At 46.8% G+C, this 21,593-nt stretch overlaps 3 protein-coding genes across 12 annotated transcripts in view; 1 reads left to right on the forward strand and 2 right to left on the reverse strand.

Annotated features, from left to right (window-relative positions):
* The window catches only part of Osp (myosin phosphatase Rho interacting protein outspread), a 146,681-nt gene extending 131,530 nt beyond the window's left edge, over nucleotides 1-15,151 (reverse strand). For 4 of the 9 annotated variants that reach the window (XM_076817900.1, XM_076817897.1, XM_076817895.1 and 1 more), the window contains exon 1: nucleotides 13,734-15,150. In XM_076817900.1, coding sequence (XP_076674015.1) covers nucleotides 13,734-13,874 — 141 coding nt within the window. In that variant the 5' untranslated portion in view covers nucleotides 13,875-15,150. Of the gene's footprint in view, nucleotides 1-13,733 lie in introns of all 9 variants that reach the window. The other 5 variants (XM_076817898.1, XM_076817902.1, XM_076817903.1 and 2 more) reach the window with 2 other exon arrangements.
* A 617-nt stretch (nucleotides 15,152-15,768) lies between these two features.
* Pmi (Transmembrane protein Pmi) lies at nucleotides 15,769-19,231 on the forward strand. Of its 2 annotated transcripts, none has more exons than XM_076818029.1 (3): nucleotides 15,769-15,918; nucleotides 16,648-16,865; nucleotides 16,946-19,231. In XM_076818029.1, the coding sequence occupies exons 1-3, from the start codon at nucleotides 15,896-15,898 to the stop codon at nucleotides 17,230-17,232; spliced, it is 528 nt and encodes a 175-aa protein (XP_076674144.1). In that variant the 5' UTR covers nucleotides 15,769-15,895; the 3' UTR covers nucleotides 17,233-19,231. The 2 variants fall into 2 exon arrangements, with proteins under 2 accessions (XP_076674144.1, XP_076674145.1); XM_076818030.1 differs by lacking the exon at nucleotides 15,769-15,918 and adding an exon at nucleotides 16,554-16,576.
* Nucleotides 19,232-19,274: 43 nt separating this feature from the next.
* On the reverse strand, nucleotides 19,275-20,994 carry LOC143372097 (dehydrogenase/reductase SDR family protein 7-like). Its single transcript, XM_076818010.1, has 6 exons — nucleotides 20,666-20,994; nucleotides 20,430-20,573; nucleotides 20,142-20,361; nucleotides 19,990-20,074; nucleotides 19,749-19,909; nucleotides 19,275-19,683 (listed from the first exon to the last, which is right to left on the reverse strand). Exons 1-6 carry the CDS (start codon nucleotides 20,810-20,812, stop codon nucleotides 19,484-19,486), a joined length of 957 nt encoding a protein of 318 aa, XP_076674125.1. The 5' UTR covers nucleotides 20,813-20,994; the 3' UTR covers nucleotides 19,275-19,483.
* Between the last annotated feature and the right edge of the window lie 599 nt (nucleotides 20,995-21,593).

Genomic DNA, 21,593 nt, shown 5'->3' on the forward strand with positions numbered 1-21,593 from the left:
AAGCAACAACAGCAGCCGCGCACCGCTGCATCTCGCACACAGGCACGATTGTTCGTGCCGCGTGCAAGTTACGCAACGCGCGTGTGCGTGTGCGTGAAATCTCACGTGGGAACGCGGATCGTAGGCGAGGATCGCGCCTGCATCCCATGGCAAAACGACGAGAAGGAGAGACCGGAGAGCTCGTCTAAACCGATCATACGTGACTGGAGGAATTACACGGCACCGTACCAGAAACGCTTCGTTACGATTGCCACTGAATTCCTTCGTAACCCCGACTGTTTAAAACGCGCTCCCGGACGGCACGATAATCAACCGTCTCCGCGGAGATAAACCCAATTACGATAAAACCCCTGAACCAGTTTCCAGAGCCCGAGAATCCTAACATAATCGTTTCCTGTTGAATACAGATTCGTCTAGCCTTTACTAGCTCGCTGCCGTGTAAACTAAATTCCTCGCGAGGCAACGTTTCCATTCGAGGTCGCTATTACACGCGGCTTTTTCCAGCTGAACTAGATCGGCGAACTTTATGAGCGTACGGATAACTTTGGCCACCTGCTTCCGAAGCAGCCAGTAGAAGAGGAACGAGGCTCAAGGTCTCCCCGGAGCGCAATCCCTTCGTGGTTCCTTTATCACGATGACATTCCTAGCCGGAGGAGCCACGGCCACCGCGAGGGCCGCTCGCTTTCTCCAATTTGTCATTGGCGCACGGCCCAGCGATATTGCGATATTAATTAATCTTCCGCGGCGGGCACACGCGCAACGCTCGCCCTCCATTCACGCCGCGGGATGCATCCAGGGCTGTGCACGCGCACCTATCGCACCTATGCAACGCTCGCGTTTCATCGCTCGAGATAAGATCCAGAGCAGGTGGAAAGTCCCTACCGTTTCAGCGAGCTCTGCGAGGATATTTCTCCGGGTTGCATCGACTCGCGTTAAAACGATTTTGATTTCAATCGTACCAGGAAACAGTTTCCGTGTCGTCAAAGCCAACTGAGACCGACTCCAAGCTTCGAAATTAGCTGCACGCTCCGAGGTGCATGCACCGCGCCATTCATAGCGATGCACGTGCACCCGTGAGCACTGCGCGTCTCCTCGCTCCCTGAGATAAGATCGAGGACAGGTGGAAAGCTCTCGGAGCTCCCACGCGACTCCGTGTTTCACCGCGTTCCGGCGGCTCGGGGACGAGCCGGGACCCGATCGGTCAGAGGGATTAGAATTAGGAATGGTCGCGCCCCGTCGGGATTAAAAAGCCCGGGGAAAGAGGAACGTGAGAATAACCCGGCACGGAAACTGGGTCGACGCGTCTGAAAAGTATCGAGCCCTCCCGAAGTAGACGGGAAGAGGAGCCTGTCCGAGCGTTATCTTCTTGCTTTCGCCTCGCGTAACAACGGGGGGGGGGGGGAAATCTTTTCTCCGTTCCACGCCGCTGAAGAATGCAATCAGCGTTTTTACTCGGAGCCGATGTGTCTCGTTCGGGTGGCCACATTGTGGCGATCCACGAATTATCCTCGATTATCAGCGGTGATCGAGCGTTTGGGTCACGTTGTTTCTCGGGTATCCTGTTTTTCAGCCATACCTTCGATGGCAGGTTTATTGAGAAAACGAAGAAGAGCGGCTGAGGTCGATACCTGAGGTCGATACCTTCGGAGTAACGATTCCCGAGCAGTTCGCTAAACCTGTACGTACTTCTACCTCCATCGACTCCCATCTCCTCTCGAGCGCAGTCTCGTGAATGAAAGCAACGATCGAACTGTCCACTGGCGACGCCGTGCGCTCCGAAATTCGATTACTCATCGGTTTCCTGCAATCTCTTCCCAGCCAGGAGATGAACCTTCTCGGCGCTGACATCGCCGTGCTTGGCATTATCCTCTTCCTGTCTGCCTCCCCGCCACTGTTTTTCTCCCTTTGCACGGGAGGAGCCAGGTCAAACCGATCCCAGGGCGGCTCATTGATGATTTCGGTCGGGTCCATGCTCGCGAAGCCATCGCCTCGCACAAAATCGAGTCTGTGTCCCTTTCTTGCGTGCATTACGGTACCCGAGGAGCTGGATTGTCGTCTGATACTCGGCGGCCCGGAGGAGACGGCGGGGAATCAACGTTTCGCCGGGGCAGGATGAGTCATTACGGCGAGGTAGTAGCTCACATCGAACCGCAAATCACGCGAAAAACCGTCCCGCGAAAGAGGGAAGACGTCTCTCGATCGGAGCACATCGTACCGTGCAACGCTTTTTGCCGTAAAAATTGCCCCCGTCTTGGACGATTGACCATTGGAAATGCGAGTGCGGCCGATTCCGTCCTGGCTCCTCTCCGCTGTAAGCGGCGCCCTCCCTTTCCCTGCCGTTTGCTTCTCAACCCCATTTTCTGCGCGGCGAGACGTAGGGGAAACTTGAGGACGACAGATTTCTGTGGTGGCTGCCGAGCGTCTTTGACGCGGTTAAAAATCGTGCAGATGAAGATTTCAGAGGTAACTAGGGAAGGGATCGCGTTAATTGCGAGGCTGCGAGCGCGGTCCTCCGAGATTTGTGCTTGTAAAAGCGTTCGACTGGTTTGAAGAGAGCTCGCGGACGTAACATCTGAATGAATCAGGTTTCAACCAAAACGAATACGGGCAATCGCGTGTGCCCCTTCCTCTGCATCGGAGCCGCGTGTGCTTCGCCGTGCTCCTTTTTGCTCGATCGCTCCTTCCACGGCCCACTTCGCGCAGGACTACGCGTGTGTATAAATAAACGCCCATACATTATTTATAAATCGTTTATGCGCCAACGGCAAGGTCGGATAAGATCTAAGGTCCGCGGGAAACAGAGATACAGCCGGGCTTTTATGATCCTCCGAGTGACCTATCGCGAGGGAAAGTCTTTAGAGAAGAAACCGGCGGAGAGAGGCTCGCTCTAATCGTTTACAAAGTCGACGATCGAGGAGCTACGTTGCCTAGAGCTGCTCCTATCAAAGCTTCTTCCACCAGAGGAAGGAAAAAGTGGAGCAGAAGAGGCCGAGGTGCTGCTCGAAATTACACAAAGAAGCGTTCATCTTCTCCGAGCGCTCCTGGATGCTGTAAAAGTTCCTATAAAAGTGTGCCACACATCCCTGAAACGCCGGAGGAAAGGGGATCCACGGTGCGGCTGCGAAGTCCACTTCAGCGTTCGGAATTAAACAGAGCAAAAACGCGGACCAGGGAGACGTGGAAATTCATCGCGCAGGAAGAAGCACTAGTGGCTGTTACGGCGTAACATAAACACCGGACGTTTACAGCGCATCTCCAGGCGAAGGGAGCAGCGTGCGAGCCCGGTGAGAGGGAAGAAGAGACCGAGAGAGTAGGAGAGGTACGCGGTGGTATCGGGAAAATAAGATCTGGCACTACGTTATGCCCGTTCGATTACAGATAATCAGCCCGCGATCGGACTTCATCGACCTATAAATCGGGCCGGGGGAATCGCGGTTATAGTAGCGGCGCTCTCTGCTCTGATGAGTTATCCAATCGCGGCGGGCATAAACGCGCGATTATTCCTCGGAACGGCGCACGTGTTCGGGAGGATCTATGAAACCGCGAGATACCACTGCTGTTCTGGTATTCGATAAACTGCTATTCGACACGAAGCACGGCGAATTCGATTCGCCGCTCTGTACCGAGGGGGGAGAGAAGCGATCATCTAAGGCCTAAGTGAGAGCCGTGTCCAATCTGCAAATAGAAACCCTTTTCATTCGACTCCGCGCGATCTATCGCGTCCCATCAGCCCTGGTGTTTAAAACCACCGCTCGTTTCTAAACGGTAGATGCACGTTTAGTAGCAAGTCGTCCGTGTAGCCATTATACAGCGACTCAAGCGCCGACAATTCCACCGCAAGTTATAAAAGCTCGAAAGCCGATAGCTGCTCCCGTCACCCTCGAATCTAACGCCGGGGAGCAAGAATCACTTCGCTTCTAGCGATCGAAAGCAATCAACGTTCCGCCCGAAGAAGCTTTCTGCGGACGAAGAGAGGCCGCGAGGGGACCCGAACGCCGCGATCGCGACGATCACAAATTATCCGTCCGGCTCGAGGGGGCTGATCGGTAGGCAATATCTCATAGAGCAGCGGACCTGTGTTTAGCCTATCACGAAGTGGATGTCCTTGTCGTGACCGTGAGGCTAATTGCCGGTGGTCAGCAGGAGAACGAACGTTGGCAGAGGATAAATAGCGGCGACGGTGGTGACGACGCACAAGGCGAAGGCGAAATATCACGCTGATTCCGAAGGTGGATGTCGCCCGAACCAACACGGATCACGGGGGGAGGAGGTAGTGGCTTCCAGCTGCTTTATTTTCATCGTGGCTTCACCATCCATCATCGCGGGTCCTCCGAAAGGACGTCTCTCGGCTGAGACGCTTATAAACCTTCTGGGAAAGATAGATGACTTCGCAACCAGCCGACTTTTTCACTCCACTTCTCCGCTGTGCATCAGGGAATTTTTCTAAATCGGTCGGCAACGGGCACCAGCCGCGTTGTGGGACTGAAGAGGCAGGCCTCCCTTGTATTCCTCTATCGAAGTTGCGGTTATTGTGCCAGAATTCTGGGCCTTGGGTTCCATATTCTACCCGCAACCCATCGAAGGAACTCGCGGGGAAATCATAAGCAGAATGTTTGTTTGACGGGGCAAGAAGTAACTCGGAGGCACGGCCAGGTAGGCTGGCGTTCTCCTTCGAAGACGCGGTTACGCAGAATTCGCGTTACCGGGAACGGGAGAAGTTCTCGTTAAGAGGAACTCCGTAAACGTAAAGTCGACTGGTATCGCTCATTGATGGCGGAGCCCATCTAGATCTTGCTGAGAACGACTGGCAACCGGCCGCGCCAAACGCCGTCCATTCAGCCGTTTTATTTTTCTATTAACAGCCAACCGTTCCGCTGGCGGAAAAATCACCACTGACGAGATAATGATCCCTGATCCTCGTCGGGGTACGGGCGAACTTAATGGACACGCTCGTCGATCAGTTTCCTTCTGCTGTTTACGAGGGAAAGGGGGATGGACTCGAGCGCTAGATCAGCACAGAAGTCGATCGTCCAGGGAGCAACAAAGCACTCGATCTTCCCCATTTCTGGACTCTGATCGCGGTGGTAGGTACTCAAGGGAACGAGCCTCGAGAATTCGAAGGTTACTCCGCAGCGAACGGTACTCCCCAATTTCTCTCCGATCGATCGACAACAATCCGATCCCCTCGATAACGAGAATCGAAGGCCCCGGCTATCGGCACGACCGCCTGCGGCCTGGAGGCAACGCGAGGCGACGCGACGAGCGCGTTTTCAATGAAGTCCTTATAAAGGTACGAAGCGTGCTGGTAGGACGGAGGAAAAACCTTCGATTCGAAGGAAAGGAGAAGAGTGGCCTCTCCTCCGGCTTCCCAGATTCGATTAATCGCCGCGGGGCTATCGATCCGGGATGAATGCACCGCAAGGGAGGCCACCGACGGTGCTCCATTCACTGGGAGCTTTCGTTTAGCGTCGCCTTCAGCTACCAGCACTATCGGCAGAAGGCTTCTTTCGCCTTCTGTCGGTGGTGCGCGCTTACGGGTATACCGTTACAACTGGATATGCCCAGTCTTTACGATTTTCTGCGCCTCGCGGTCTTTTTGCAGCGGCGCGTCTCTCTCTCGACTTCGCCCGGCAGGATCGACGTTCGAGATCGACGATCGCGATACAGAACGATTCGCGACGACCCGCCGATCGGCCGGCCACGATAGTCCCGGGAAAAACTGCGCGGGGCCCGCGTTAACTCTAATTGGGGCATCGCGCTGCCGGTCTGCGTCGTGAAATTGCTGATTAGAATGCAGGAAATCGCGAGGGCAGGCCGGACTCGTGCAACTGGAGGAATTCTGCGGATAGGTGGGAATACAGAAGAATCACACCGCGGTTCACTGGCGTGGATGGGGAGGCAGACACAGCGGAGGTTCTTGGATGAGGAAGGCGACTTTTATTGATCTCGACCAGGTGCAAGGGCGTTCACTTTTACCCATCGAGATCTCCACGTTTAACTGAACACCGCGCTGGGATTTTTTAAAAGAGTCCAGCACAACCCAAACTGACGATTATCATTCGCAATCAAGGCTTTCACCACGAACTTCTTTCAAACGTTTTCTTCGAACTCTGCGCCTCTGAATAGCTGGCCATACACGCAGAGATTTCCCGGCGGTTTTCTCCGTCGCGTTTCAAGTCGGCGGATTTAACTGCATGTTAGTGGTGCATGTCTATGATCGATTTACCGTCACAGTTCTCGTGACAAACTTCAACCCCATTCAAGTCTGTATGACAACTGAGAAAACTTTCAACAAGACGAAAGTCCAGAGTTTCGATAAAATCCGCGGATAAACTAGCGGTTTTCATCCATTAACACGCAGTTTTATCTGTGACCGATTTATCCAACGTGATTTGTCTTTCGTTGTATGTTAGTGGGTATTTGCAGTTTTGATCCACCGCAGACTTTGATCGCGGGTTTGTCCGCGATGGATGAAGACCGCGGAGAAACCTCTCCGTGTATGGCCAGCTATTCTTTCTTCACGGAGCAGAAGATATGGACCCAGCTTGGGGGCTAATAGCCACGGTGTTTCGTGGCGATATACCAGAGGAGTGATCTGAGAAAGTGAGACTGGATCGTCGTGCGCGAGAAAGAAATATGAAGATGAACCGGGCGATACGTCATACGCGCACCACTCTGGATAACAGTACTTCTCGCTTATGGCACCACGTCGTAAGCAAAGTAAATATATGCGGCTAACAATGGACAGGTTACGGCTCTACCGAGTCGGCAGATGTACTGTCCACGTCCGAAGAGGATCAGAGGACTTGGAGGAGAGGACAAAAGTTGCTCGCCCGTGGGACGGGCCCAAAATTCTTGTCGCGGCGACCTTCTGCATACTGATGCTCTTTAAACCGATGCTTTATCTCTTTCAGCGCGGCGCGATATTTGCAAACGCGTGTGAGGGCTACCTTTCGCGCTGACGAAAACCCTTCAGACCCTATCTCGGCAAGTTCTCGTTAAAACTGCCATTCCTTCAAACATATTTACTCTTTTCTCAATATTAATGGTACCACCTCCAGGTTTGAATCCAAGTTGGAAGTTGCAGTTCGAGTAACATCGCGGTAAGGTAAACTCGGGTAAGTCCGTGATAGAGGTTACTTTTTCATTTCTCTGTAACTCGAAATTGTGTGACTCAATTTAGATGGAACAAAAACTGACAGCGTTGATCATTTAGTTTATGTTGTGGTAAAAGAATTAGTCAATTGAAGTTAGTGTGATAGAGTGAGAGAGCGTTTTTGTTCCAGCAGAGGATTATTCGGGAATTTCTTCGTGCTCTTAGTTGTGGACGATCGCTTGTTTGTGTATTACTAGCTTTACTACTCGGATTCTCCCGAAATTTAGATTCTGATTTTATAAAACAAAATTTATTTTAGTTTTTTTGTGAAATTGGTCACGTTCATCTGGATTAGTCAGGGATAACGAGCCGAGGCACATTTTGTGGTCCCAGAGTTTAGCGTTCGAAAGTTTTTAGGCGACAGACAAAGGCACAAACATATTAAAGCTTTCTGTCTGCTTTATATATTAAGATATGTGCTTTAGAAGATAAATGGAAAATTCAAACTGCAGGTAAGTGAAGGTAAAATGACACTTTGACAAGTCTTACTCTTGAAATTATCATACAATAAGGCACCGGTGCTATTTTGTTTATGAAAAGTGACTAAATTCTTATTTTTCGTGTGCCTGAGACTGTTGAGAGTTTGACAGTTTGAGAAATTCTGATGGTCAATGAAAGAAACAATGTTTCCTTACGTCTCAGACATCTAACGATCATGAAACGATCGATTATACACAAAAAAACAATAATACAAAATAATATGAAACAATATAAAATAACATAAAATAATATAAACAAGTAGCTGGTGAACATACATCGGGCCAGCGAGAACTATCACGGAGTAACCAGAGTGTGTCGTGAAAATTTAATTCTGTATATTACCAATTAAATATACTGATAAATTTTCGCTAACTTTGTAAATTTCTGCTAGTCTATTATTTGTTCGTACGATGTCGGACCTGTCCTTACATCGCAGACTCACTTTCAGAACATGTGAATATTAGCAGTTACCTAATAGACAAATGTTGGAACGTGTACAACGATAGACTGTTCCTAGAGTCAGAGTGTCAGGGACTTTAAGGACCCGGTAATTTATGCGTTTCCTTTCTTTCGCTACAGGAGACCCAAAAGAGGGGAAAACGGTCTTCTCGACCCCTGCGCTTCTCAGTCCGAGAAAACCCTCTGAACGGATAACTTGTGTCGCGCTAAAGACAGTATTCTTTCTATTACTTTCAGTTTAAGTTTTATACAGTTAATATTATTATTATACTGACGTTCGACTGTGTAACTTTTATTTTCTTGAATAAATAAACATTATATTCTAACAACAAATTCTAAAACTACCACGGACTTGCCCGAGTTTACCCTACGCACGGCGTCACAACGAACGCACTGGAGCCACGCAAGAAGCGATCCGCGGCTCCTCGTCCTCCTACTATCTCGCAGGTTTCTTCCACGAGCGGAGCCAAACGCGAGCAACAGGTATTTAATGCTTTTCGCAATGGCACGACACGACCTTTCTGTGAAGCGAGCCCGATAGCCATCTCTATTGCCTGTCCATAAGATGATCAATAATTTGTCGCGGCTCCGGAAAGAAAGCAGCCGGGCCTCTTTTAACGCGAAATTTATGCCCTCGCGGCACGCAGATCCGCGCGTTATCGACATCGCGCAAACCGCGCGTGTACAGATAATCATCGAATTATAAATTGTCTCGGATGAAGCGCGCGCGCGTGTACGTCCGTGTGTCTTTACATCTCCTTGAGTAAATCCGAACAATAACCGCCGACGGGACGACCCAAGGCCTGCTTGCCCCTTTAGAAACCGCGATCCATTCATCTCCGCTGCTGAAATTTCATTTCGAGGTCATTTTCAGTTTCAAGCTACAGCGGACTTTGCGAACTTGCACTGCGAGAGTGCACTTTCTCCGGTCTGCAAGAACCACGCTGGCACAATTGCGAAATAACCACGGTGCCCTGTGCACGCGAGTGTCCCATTGTCCGGCGTCATCGAGGGAGTTCATCGGACAACGCTAGGTGGGAGGAAATTATCGTTACGGATACCCTGGTTAATGGTTGCGCAATGACAAACGTTAATTACCAATGGTCGAATCGAGGAATGGGAAAGTACCTAGCGATCGTGAATACCGTTAATTAATTGAATGCACGCGCAGGACAACGAATCACCTGGCCAGCTGTAACAGAACAGTGGCGTTACGCTACCGCGCAGAGGAGGCTTGGGTTCGTGTCTCGCTCCACTTCGAACCATTAGAAGAGATTATAATAACGAATCGGCGGAACGATAAGCCGTCAACCTTTACTCGGCGCTATAATTCCCTTCGCTCCGTAATACCCATATCAGGCGAGAATATTCGCTGAACCCGACGCTCTGAGTCACAGATTCGCGCAGCAGATAACAGGCGTGCTTATCACGCGTGTGTAACGAGGGGAATAATGACGCAAGCCGGGCAGATGTACAAGAAAATGAGTAACAACAGATAAGGAGAAGCAGCCACTTGCTCGTTCGGAACTCCCACGATTCTGATGCAGAACGAAGACCTCCGCCGTATCCAACTTCCCAACGAACTCTATCTCCGCGAGCTCACTCGGCCCTTCGTCCTTTTTCCCCGTTGAAATTCTCGCGCTCTGCCCAAGGTCGCGCGTCAGAGAGTTCTCGGCCTCTCGTCGAGGCAGAAATATTCCAAAATTGAGACGTACGAGAGGAAACGGCTGCTGGGGGAATCGCGAGGGCTCGCGTGACCGCGGAGGCTCGTAATCGACAGCGAAAACACGGGTACGCGAAGCTCGCGATGGAACGTGCTCGCCGAAGGAGGGGAGGAGAGGAGGGTACCGTAAGGCATCACGGGGATCGTTTCACCGGATCAAAATTTCAGGGGCTCCAGTCCCCCCCCGCCGGGGCCCAGGAAATTATTTCTCGAAGGCCACTTTACCGAGGCGCTCACGAAGAAGTAATCGGACAGAAAATACGGAGCCGCGGACCGATAATGGCTGGTCAGGCGCAGCTTGGGCCCCGGGGTCCTCGATCCTCCGGCTCGGAAACAACGCGACGCGTACGCAGAACGTTGCTTTTATCGATCGTTGCTCGTTCGATCCCGCGCACGGCTACTTTTCATCAGTTTCTCACGTTGCAACGCGGAACGCAGCCGGGCCCCGTGGCCCGCTGATTACGGGCATTAAAGTGGAACTGGAGTTCGGGGCTCGGGTGGCGCGAAAATCGTAATTAAACGCGTACGAGTGAATTCGGGCTTCGGCCTTTCCTGGTACGGGATTCGCCGGGCCAACGGTGGTGTTTAACCCTCCGTGGCCGCGTTCCCGATGCCACGTGATTACACTCCGAGGGATATTTATGATAGCAGAGACGGTTGTCGCTTCGGAAGTGACTCGAGAGCCTCGGCGTCCGATTGCCAAGCCACTGTACGCGCGACGTTGGATCTTACGGAACAGAGACGCAGGGATTGCGACTGTTCTCCTGACTGTCCTTCCGCTCCTTAGAGCTCCGACGCGGACGAAGCGGCCTGGAAAGTCCTGGAACTCGCGTTCCGAGGCTCTCCGCGCAGCCATTCGCAACTTCCGCGAGAACGCTAGTCCCCGAGCGCACAGTATAAACTTATAAACGATCTCGCGAGAGCCGCGGCCGCGAGAAACATTGCGAAAGGTCAAATTCCTTCGATTCGAGGCTCTCCTCGTCAAATTACGAGCCGCGAGACGAAGAACCGTGCGACCGACGCGACGCGACGCAACGCGACCGGGCAAAGAAAGGTTGGATTGCGTATGCATTCGTTATTTGCGGTTGCACGGTGGACAGCAAAGGGGAAGAGAGAAAGGGGGGGCGGGAGAGGGACAGAGAAAGTCGGCGGGGACGGAGCGCGAGGGTAAGAGAGGAGGAGAATAAACCGATACAGAGATACCGCGTCCAAGCGAAAGCCGACAAGCCAACAACTCTCGAAAGGGCCCTGTTGTAGGGGTGCTGGGAGAGAAGACGGCTGGAATGCACCGAGAACAGGTCGCAAGGCTGCCGACATTCCGAAATTTGCGACGGTGGTAACCACAGGGAAGAGCGTATCCCATTGTGCGCCCGCCAAATCGACCTGGCCCTACCTACCCGCGGCAAAATTTTCTGACCAACCAACCGCACCTTTTCCCAGGCGATCCCAACCTTGGAAACGCTTCGCAGTTACGCGCGCCGGAATAATTCAGTGTCTATCTATATTTCTCTGCCGTGTTGCGTTTCCTATATCCCACGTGATTACTATCATTCTCCTTCGAGACACCGTTGCGTGACTGTGCAACGCGATAAGCCGCGGTTTCGAAAGAAGAAGGAACCTCGGAATTCGAACTTACGTAACTTCCTCCCGCTTAATACCGAAAGCCTCTGTGCACCTGGGTATGTACTAGTCTTTCGGAGTAGCTTCTTGTAAGAATCGTCTTTAATAAGAAACTTTAAAGGGGCTGCCAGGAGAGTGAGAATCTCGGGAAGATCGGAGCGACTCAGACGAGACAAAGAAGACTATTTTCCCTTATCGTGGGGGAACTTTAAACGGAGAACCGCTACGCGGTACAGTAACATACGTATATTATATTCTCGCACTGCCGTGCGGCGGTACCGTACGGATCCACAGCGTGAATCGATTTTTAATGCTTTTATTTCGCGACCCTCCGCCTTTTACGAGGCAATTCTACTCATCGACGGGCACTCCGAGCCCTGGTTGTAAATAAAAACCGCGAGGGGCGAAAGGGAACCGTGCGATAAAGATTCCTGCTCCCTTCTCGGTGTTCCCTAAATTATGCCGCGACCCATATTTATGTCCAAGGGGGGCTATTTTTAACGCGCTTATTTATAAATCTCAGTTTAGAAGAGAAATAGTCGGCGTCGGCGTCGAAACGTCCTCGACATCTCCACCTACTGATAACAGCTCCTGTTGGAGTTCAACGAGTCTCAGTGTTAGGACTAAGGGGCTGCGTTTCTCTTTTTCCGGAGAAGAGGGGCGAAGGGTCTTGACCGGGGCATAAGGTGACGACCGTAGCCAGTCTGAAAATTCTGACCAAACCATGCAGATCGCGTTCCGTCTCTTAAAGTTTCTTTTTTCTTGTATACTTTTATATATATAGCCAACTAACATTAATACGTGGACACACTGTGTATTGTCTATCTATACAATAAACCATAGTTGTGTTTATAGTGTGACATTTATTTTCAACCTCTGCGGAGTAATTTCCAACAGCTCCTACCACCTCCGGCAACATCTACGTACCCCACTTGCCTCAGCTGTGCGAGGTACGCGTGTTTTAGATGCATTAAGGGGGTATACCCGTTTGAACCCTCGGAAAATGTATACATTTTGTGGATTTTTTTACAAGTCAACGGTTTGATGCAGATTTCCCGTTTTTTAACTATGTTTACATAGTATTATGAACTACTTATAAAAAAAGTTTCAGTTAAAAAACTATTGTTTTTCGGAAGTTACGGATACATGTCCGAAAGTCTCTCGATTTTAGACGGCTAAACGGTGGCCCTAAAAACTCGCGCTACGTTCAACCAGTTTACTTCAAATTTTGCATGCAGAATCATAATAAGATTCCGCATCGTCCAACGAAGGCGATTTTGAAAATTTTTAAAAATAAAGAAATTGTAAGAGATCAAAGGTAAAGTTAAATTTTTCTAAGAGAAAAATCCACCTTTTTCCTTTATAAATAATAAACGGGGAATCGAAATAAAAAAAGCCTTCGTTGGACGATGCGGAATCTTATTATGATTCTGCATGGAAAATTTGAAGTAAATTGGTTGAACGTAGCGCGAGTTTTTAGGGCCACCGTTTAGCCGTCTAAAATCGAGAGACTTTCGGACATGTATCCGTAACTTCCGAAAAACAATAGTTTTTTAACTGAAACTTTTTTTATAAGTAGTTCATAATACTATGTAAACATAGTTAAAAAACGGGAAATCTGCATCAAACCGTTGACTTGTAAAAAAATCCACAAAATGTATACATTTTCCGAGGGTTCAAACGGGTATACCCCCTTAATGTACACGCGCATTACAGCCGGACACTCTCGAGAAGATTTTATTAACAGAATCGATACGGTGCACGGTCTATATTTCGACGTAGACAAGCGTCCGTAATACAGAACGTTAATCGTCCGTCATGAATAACACAAAGGAACGGAATTCCATCGCAATGGGCAGCCTTAACGACGTACACGAGTGAAGGATTGGAAAAAGAAAGACGACCGAAAACCATTCATTCCTCTGCTCGTACGTACTAATCGCCTTCACCGGTACGCTCTCGTCTTACATAACATCGACGTCCCTCTCGGACAGGACCTTCGTCCTTCTCCACTCGGTCCCGATCGCGGGGACGGACGCGGCAAGGAATTCGAAGGGGCGAGCAGGAAAGAGAAAATGCCCGGTCGCGAGATGGACCGAGCGTGTACGCACGCGTAAGAGCGACCGAGGCTGCGATAGATGCGCGACGATACGAGAGGCAAGGATAGAGGGCGTGCGCGCGCGATCCCGCCAACAAACGAGGCAAGAGAGAGCGAGAAGCGTGCACGCGCGCGCACACGCGCATACACGGATAAAGGAGGAGAAAGACAGAGATAGTCCATCAAGCAAAACTCACCCTGTTGCATTCCAGAGCCTCCGCGCTGTGCTCCTCCTTCTGCTTGAAGCAGCTGCTGCACTTGCTCTTGTTGAATATGTTCGGCGCGAACTTCCTGCACTCGGCGCCGGTGCCACGGACGCCCGCCGTGCCGCCCGACATCGCGACACGTGCGAATTAACCGCGACGACCGGACAGCATCGTTCGCCTCTCACGCCTCCTTTACGCTCGCCACGCCGTCAGCAGCCCCGGCAATCAACCTCCTCCGCCAAACGTTCGATTATTCTTCCCGCTACGTATCAGACGCGTGCGGCTTTACACTCGCGGAACGCCGTTACCCCGCGAACGATAGTTCCGTGTTCACGCGCGATTTTCGTTCGGAGAGAGCACACGCGCAACCCGAGCACCAGTCCTCGACCAACTCGTTCGTGCCCGTTACGTTTAACGGATCAAGTTAACAGGATTTCGTATTCTCCTTCCTCGACGGATATCTCACTTCCAGCGACAGTCCTCTCCCGCCTGAATCCCGCGAGATCCACCAGTCGACTTGTCTATCGAGGCTCCGAGTTCCAGATGTAAACGAGATCGAGATGATCGATTACCTCCGATCAATCCACGGGACACCTTCGATTCTTCACCGTCGCGGTAGGCCTTGTTTACATAGGCGGGTACTGGGAAGAATATACTGGATGATTCTACAGGAATTTCGTGATAACAGGACGAGCGCGCGGCGCGTGTTTACTTACGTTCATGCGTCTATGTCAGCCAGGTTGTCGACATTGACACGAACTGTTGGCCAGCCACGCTCTCTCGAGTCTGACGGCAGGTGAGCGTATTCTGTCCCCGTTTCCCTCCGGCTCGCCCCCTGCTTCGTTTCTTCTTCGCGACGAACAAGCTCTCCTCTGTAACTGTTTTTCTCCTCGAGGACGCACGTGGATTAAAGGCGACACTCCGAATCACACCGATCTATTAACAGACGCACTCGCGTGTACCCCTTGGTTGCCGTGTCACAGCACCGTTCACCGATCTATCGATCGCTCGACGAAGCAGCCGTCGAGCACACGTGTGGGTGCGATCGATCGATCGATGGGAATGGGCCAATGCTGCTGGCAAAAGAGAACCCGCCACGGATCCACGGGGACGTGGCTGCTATGTAATTATTCGGCTGCCACGGTTCACGATGCGTATCGATAGTAGCACCACGAGAGCACCACCCGATCCTCGCGCACGTCTGTTCCTCTGTCGACTGTCACTGCGATAATACCGCGGCCAGGCCGAATACGCGGCACACGCGACGACTACGGCAACGACTACGACCACGAGTACGACGACGACGACGACACTCGAGCACGCTCACAACACGTCGCGTTCTGCTCTCCATGACAGAACGCTCCCGCGGACGTCCATCTGCGATCTGGCCCGTTTAACTCGGCCCCCGTGCCGTTCGCAGCGCTCACTCTCGCTCGATCGACCGCCGCGCGCAGCACCGCCGAGCTACTACGCCGCCATGAAACTAGTCCCTGCTCCACCTATGAAGTCTACGCACAAAACGTCGGCGTAAGAATTCTAATTCACCGTTTCGCCTCTCCCTTTGCTCCGTAATTCTCGTATTATTAGAGCGGCGCGTATAAAATGCTGCCTCCTTCCTCGATATCACTTGCGTTTGGTAAATACGAGTGTATCCCCATTAGCTTAGCCAAGGCGCGAAAATATTTGAACACGAATCAAGTGTTACGCCACACTGGTCGATAGAACGAACGTAAGAATTCGGATGGCATGTATGTTAGTAGTAACATTCAGATTAAACTGCACTGATTATGGATGCCAAGAAATCAGTAACGAGTGGGAGAACATTTCTCGGTACTGACCTCATAGGAAATATGACAAAATGGATGAATCTGTTCGTGTAGTTTAATTGCTGAATAATTCCAAGCACCTTCGCGATTATTGCTCCGTACGCGGTTGTTTTCGATTTTTAGTAAATTGTGGCAGAAACTATTAGAAACTATTTCGTGTTTTGATAAAAGGAGCACGTTCGAATAGAACCAGAATATAAAAGTACAACTCGAGTCATGCGAATGGCTGAACGGATCAGCTGATTTTCACGTCCGGTTCGATGTTCACGATTCCTCTTCCGGTTCATCCAGACCAACGTTCCAGCGCTTGGAAGACTGACTGTAAAGATGGTAGATGAAGCTGGTGACAGGTTCGTAGGCGAAATTATTTTCAATTTTTTGCACGAGTCTCATGCGTCTACCTAGCACCAACATACGTAACGGAATTCATTAGGATGACACAATATTCACGCCAAAACAAAATTAATCTACGTATTTATTCCTTCGTTTACGAAAGATTAATCTTTCATAATCTCTCTTACATGACCATGAATATCTTACTAACTCGTAAATTCCCGTCTCCGGGTGCGACTGAAAACGATTTCTTATCGGCAGCGAGTTGTTTTTGCATGTTACGTCCACTGTTTTTATAAATTTTTCATATCTCCTGTCAGTTTCACTACGATTTCTCGACTGTTGTACTGCATTGTATTTACTATGTACAGCATTTCGTACCAATTCAGTAAATTGCTATTCAAACGTGTGACGTTAGAAATAATATTTTTATCCCCGTTTATACATGCATTTGTATTTAAACACATCTGACGCTGATCAGATGTAACCAACATCTTATATAACACAGAAGCATTTGTTTGTGATTAAGATCATAAAGATGCGTGTACATCACTCGAAAGATACTCGCAGATATGCCATAAATTTTGAATAACAAAAATATATGAATGATTAGAACGAAGCTGTTTCTCTTGTAGACGATTAGTCGGTGTAACAGCTATCCTTGTATATGCAATTGTAATTATGATTATGAATTATGTAATTTAAGGAAAATACATATTTGAAAATTGAACATCAACTTCTTGCAGGGATGATTCCTCGAATGTCGCCATCATACGGGAGGTGTACGATAATGAGAATGCACATGAAACATTTGAATATGAGTTAGAGAGAGCGTTAGAATCTGAATGCAGTTTAATCGTTATAGAACCATCCAAATTGGGTGATGAAACGTCCAGATGGATAGCAGTGGGAAACTGCCTTCACAAGACTGCAGCATTGGCGGGGCTTACAGCCATAACCACAGGTTCTTAGAGACGACATTTTACGCTCCGTTGCGCGTAAGCATTATTGTTTATTTAGAACGGATCGTTACTTGTGTTGTAGGTCTTCTTTGGGGCGACCGGCCCTACATTTGCGGCTCGCTGGGTTTCATATCCGTGATATCCTGTGGGCTCTATACAGTTTCTTGGCAGTTTGATCCGTGTTGCCAGTACCAAGTTGAGACTGACACAAGTAAGCTACCGCACGTAGAGTTGTTAGCCGTTTTAGGACCGTCGTCTCCAACGTTTCTTGTAAGGAAAGATGACACGAGAAGAAGAATCCTTCACACAACTATTACGTTGGTAGCACTCAGCATTAGCGCCTGGAGGGTTTATCAGGCATTTAAATGAAATGATTACTATCTGGAAAGAAAGAATCTAAATTGTAAAAAGCAGTAAGGTAGGCCGTACGATGCACTGTATATGATCGTAATAAGGCCTAGCATAGCAATCTGTGAATTACAAAGAAAAATACAGATACGTTTTCACATATATTAATGGAGATTGTCGAGCCACACGAAGGATCTGTTTTCATTCAATGCTTACGTTCTTTTTATGTTCTGACGCTACCTCGCAGGGTGGATGCTGATTTTACAATAGGAAAGGGAATGTATAAGGGAAGAAAGTAAAAGCGGCGTGTACCGAGAACGTTTTCAACATAAACCATACTGTCTTTTAAGGCTTCACATTGTTACTCTATGATCTCCATCTTGTTGATTATATTGTCACGCGTTAACTTCAATGGAAAAAGAAAGACACGGTCATAATCACGCATTCACTTAAGTAAAACAACTACCGGTATAAGTGTTCTTAGAGTTATACAAAATTGCAACCGTACATCTGGAAAGTTGGATTTAGAATTATATATTTTTAGATTGTAAATAAAGTAGATAGAATACACTGCATATGATATACTAAAGAGAATGTTGCCTAGATTTTCTCACCCAAAGGTATTGCCCGCATTGAAAACGAAGCACCTTTTAGAAGCATACTACTTTAATCGTATTCTTATTTGGCAAACACGTTAATTAGCATAATCCACATAATTTTTATCAATCACGCAACCCTCATCAGGCAATGTACAAACATACGGGATAGTAAAAATAAATATCACAAACATTCCTGTAAGTGAACAGTCATGATACATACGATGTACATCCAGCTGAATAAAAATTTCTGGAAGAATTCGCAGTCCATTAGTATACAAAGAAATTCTTGCGCGTACGTGTACATATGTCATAAAAGCCATCGATGTATGAGGAATAATGCATTTCAAGCTTTAGTCCGGTGATCTCAAAGAAACATGAAAGCTAAGCAACATCTTTTAGAATTATTCTATAGCTATACAACAGCCATAGCACAAAAGTTGCCACTTACATCACGAATAAAGGAATCTACTGCTTTAAAGACGTTAAGTAATGTACACATTTTTTTTAAGACATACAAAAATATAAAAGTTTATTTAAGAAATTGTGTTTCCTAATGCTCATTTGCTTTATTTAATTCTGATGTTAAGGGAGCGAACTATGGTGTAAAACAAGAATGAGGGGGGGGGGGGGGGGATAAAGTCAGCAACACTTTAGTAGAATACTATAAGTAGAATTTAAGAGTTTGTTTTGCGTATTTTGTTTACAAATGAATTTAAAATTAAACTAATCTATATTATTATCACACGTTGTCTATTGTTCCATATACATTACAAACATATACTTTATTATGTTTATATAAAATGGTATGCGTTTCTGTTAGATTTATTTTTAATTGAATTAACGTCAATTAATTTTTACTACGCTAATATAAAAAAAAACTACATAAAAGCTCTAACTGTTACTATTCCTGCCATGACAAAGGAAATTCATACTATCGTTGTACATTACGTATGACACTGAATGTCGGAACTACTAGCCAAATATTTGGTATGACATAAGTGATTATATAGTTGTAACATATGAGAGGATGCATAATAAAATACACAACAATAAGTACAGCTTTACTTCTGACGAACTGTTTGTTAAAAAGATGCATTGTGTGTCATTTATCACTTGAAACGGTGTCATTAACATCTCCAAGCATTTACTTCGTACTTACTCGAAACTAATGGAGCAAATTTAACTGTATGCTTTCTATCCTCTTAAACTAGCACTATATTGACAAAGCAAACTTTCATCGAATATCAACTATTTCCATTTTGCTATAGAATATTCCATGGCTCTTCAAGTAATAGATGGCACATGTACTTGAAAGTGCTTCAGCCTCGATTCCATTAAAATGTTAGTAGTATTAAAATGTATATAATGTAAACATATTCCACTGTTGAGTGGCATAATAATAAAATATAATTTGGATATAACTATGTTTAATTCATTTACTATGGTCGCTCCGTTTTGGAGAAGTGTAGTTAAAAATTGTATATTTCATAAGTGCTATTACAACTATATCAACATAATTTATTATAATATATGTTTTAATCTATTTATAATAGATTTAAGATCAACAACAGGTCTTACTAATACAATAACAAGTGGAGTATTTCGTAAAAATAATATAAAATATACAAAAATAACTGGTACAGACACCGCATAGAAAGATAATGTAAACAAAATTACGCTTCTTTTTCCGATCTTTTTGCCCGTTTATACATGATCCAGAAGTATAAAGATGGACATAGAGTTCGCAAATATATCGCAACCTTTGGAGTAAAAGGGGATACTAGTACATCTTTCTCCTGTTTTAATACTGCTCTCAAAATGCAATCTGCTACATATTCTGGAGAGTATCCTTCTTGTGTGGTTTTATCCATTACTGTAATACAACGTTTTATGAGAATATTTACATTTACTTGAAGCTAAGTTTCTCAATTTACTGACCTCCATAAACCTGCCCACTGCCTGTTAATGCGTTAAGAGAAAGAGCAGTTTGAACGTAACCAGGACTAACGACAGTAACTTTTATATTTTGATCAGCCAATTCTGCTCTACAACTATCGCACCATGCTTGCAATGCGTGCTTTGACGCAGCATATGCGGACCTGATATAATAATTATCACATTACGGAAAGTGCTTCGATACAAGAAACTTAGTGTAAATACAAGTGGGGAATATGCCAACCTATATGGAATAGAAATCTTGCCCTGCACGCTGCTTACGCATACTATATGACCAGACTTCTGTTTGATCATAAATGGAAGAACAGCTGTGAAATTTATAAATTTTTAAACAAGAAGTGAATATTCTTCGGAAAATAATTCATCGATATTTACCCTTGGCTAAAGCAATTTGCGCAAAATAATTTGTGAGCATTACTTTTATATCCACATCCACATTAGTGTTAAGAACTTCCCCTCTATAAGAAATACCAGCATTGTTGATCAAGATATCAACTTGTCCATGAATTTCAATTATCTTCCCTACTTCGGATTGTAGAGAATTAATGTTAGTTATATCCAGTGGCAAAATTATAGGAGGATGAGTCGGTATCGTCTATAAAATAAACTGGTCAACCAACGAGAAAGTTTGAAGAATAGTTCCGTCATTGTAGCCAGACATACATGATAAGTGTGCGTCAGAGCATTCTTCACTCTCTCCAGTTCTTCCTTCCTTCTAGATATTAGAATAACTTTACAACCACAATCGTAGAAAACATGAGCTAATGCTTCTCCCAATCCTGAACTAGCCCCAGTTATCATTACAACCTGAATTGCGAATTTCGATTAAACGGCGACATGCTTTTAATTCGTGAAATACAAGCTTTAATGAAGGAGGACTGTGACAAAGTGTGATTTACTTTTCCACCAAGTGTAGTTTTCCTTCGTTTGTGTTGCATAATGTCAACAAAATGATATATCAACCATGGAATAGTTATTGGAAATCCAAATAACTTAAACAACCACCATATAATGCGCCAACCTTTCAGTGCGTCTTGTTTCGTCATTCTGGACTCTTTTAAATGATGCGTACGCAGTAATTAGTAATATTAGTAAATATTTAACACGATAATTACTGATCTCGAGGCATTGCAACCCAACCTAGACCTAACCTTTGCATCGATAGTCCAAACGACCACATGGGAATGACTTGCAATATTATCGATCAACGAATTCTACTTTATTGACTTCGTTATCATACACTCGTAAAACAGCCAACCATTAACCATCGACGAAGTATAGAAATCCTATACGTATCCTATAATAGGATAGACCTATCATCTTATGGGAGTCGTTTATCATAGATCAGGTATAGGATCATATAGGATAGACTTATCACGTAATGTAATTTTTTGTCACACGCTCGGCGAGCTCGCGGGTCCTCTTACCATTTTCGTGTAACACCCAACGTTATCGATTCATTCTAAAATAAGATTACAATGCTGCGAGTGGTAGGAATTCAAATTAAATGTTATCGAAAATATTTAAAATTTAAAACGATCTGAACGTTACGACTAATTTGAAGAAACGTGTTGCATAATTCCATTTATTAATAGATTTTCGTAGAAACACAATTTGCACTTATTTCCATAAATTTCGATCAAAAATAAAGCAGTGCCCAGTGTCCACAAGTACTCCTGCTTACATTGCTAGGGCGGTATTCACAGTCGCGTCTTCAGCAAATGCTTAAGATCATCTTCTAGAAGACAATCTTGTTACCCTGAAGACTTCAGGTATTCATAGTCGTTGCTCAAGATGATCTAAAGCATTTGTTTATAATTATAAGCA

The sequence above is a fragment of the Andrena cerasifolii genome, chromosome 8, assembly GCF_050908995.1.
Source record: "Andrena cerasifolii isolate SP2316 chromosome 8, iyAndCera1_principal, whole genome shotgun sequence".
Lineage (NCBI taxonomy): Eukaryota > Metazoa > Arthropoda > Insecta > Hymenoptera > Andrenidae > Andrena > Andrena cerasifolii.

Excerpts from the sequence above, each read along its gene's own strand:
- Pmi (XM_076818029.1), top strand. The coding sequence starts at position 15,896 with ATGGTAGATGAAGCTGGTGACAG. Across the intron at positions 15,919-16,647 it reads GTAGATGAAGCTGGTGACAG|GGATGATTCCTCGAATGTCG; the intron begins GTTCGTAGGCGA and ends AACTTCTTGCAG. Across the intron at positions 16,866-16,945 it reads GCTTACAGCCATAACCACAG|GTCTTCTTTGGGGCGACCGG; the intron begins GTTCTTAGAGAC and ends CTTGTGTTGTAG.
- LOC143372097 (XM_076818010.1), bottom strand. The coding sequence starts at position 20,812 with ATGACGAAACAAGACGCACTGAAAGGTTGGCGCATTATATGGTGGTTG. Across the intron at positions 20,574-20,665 it reads AAACTACACTTGGTGGAAAA|GTTGTAATGATAACTGGGGC; the intron begins GTAAATCACACT and ends TTCGCAATTCAG. Across the intron at positions 19,910-19,989 it reads AAGATTTCTATTCCATATAG|GTCCGCATATGCTGCGTCAA; the intron begins GTTGGCATATTC and ends TTATTATATCAG.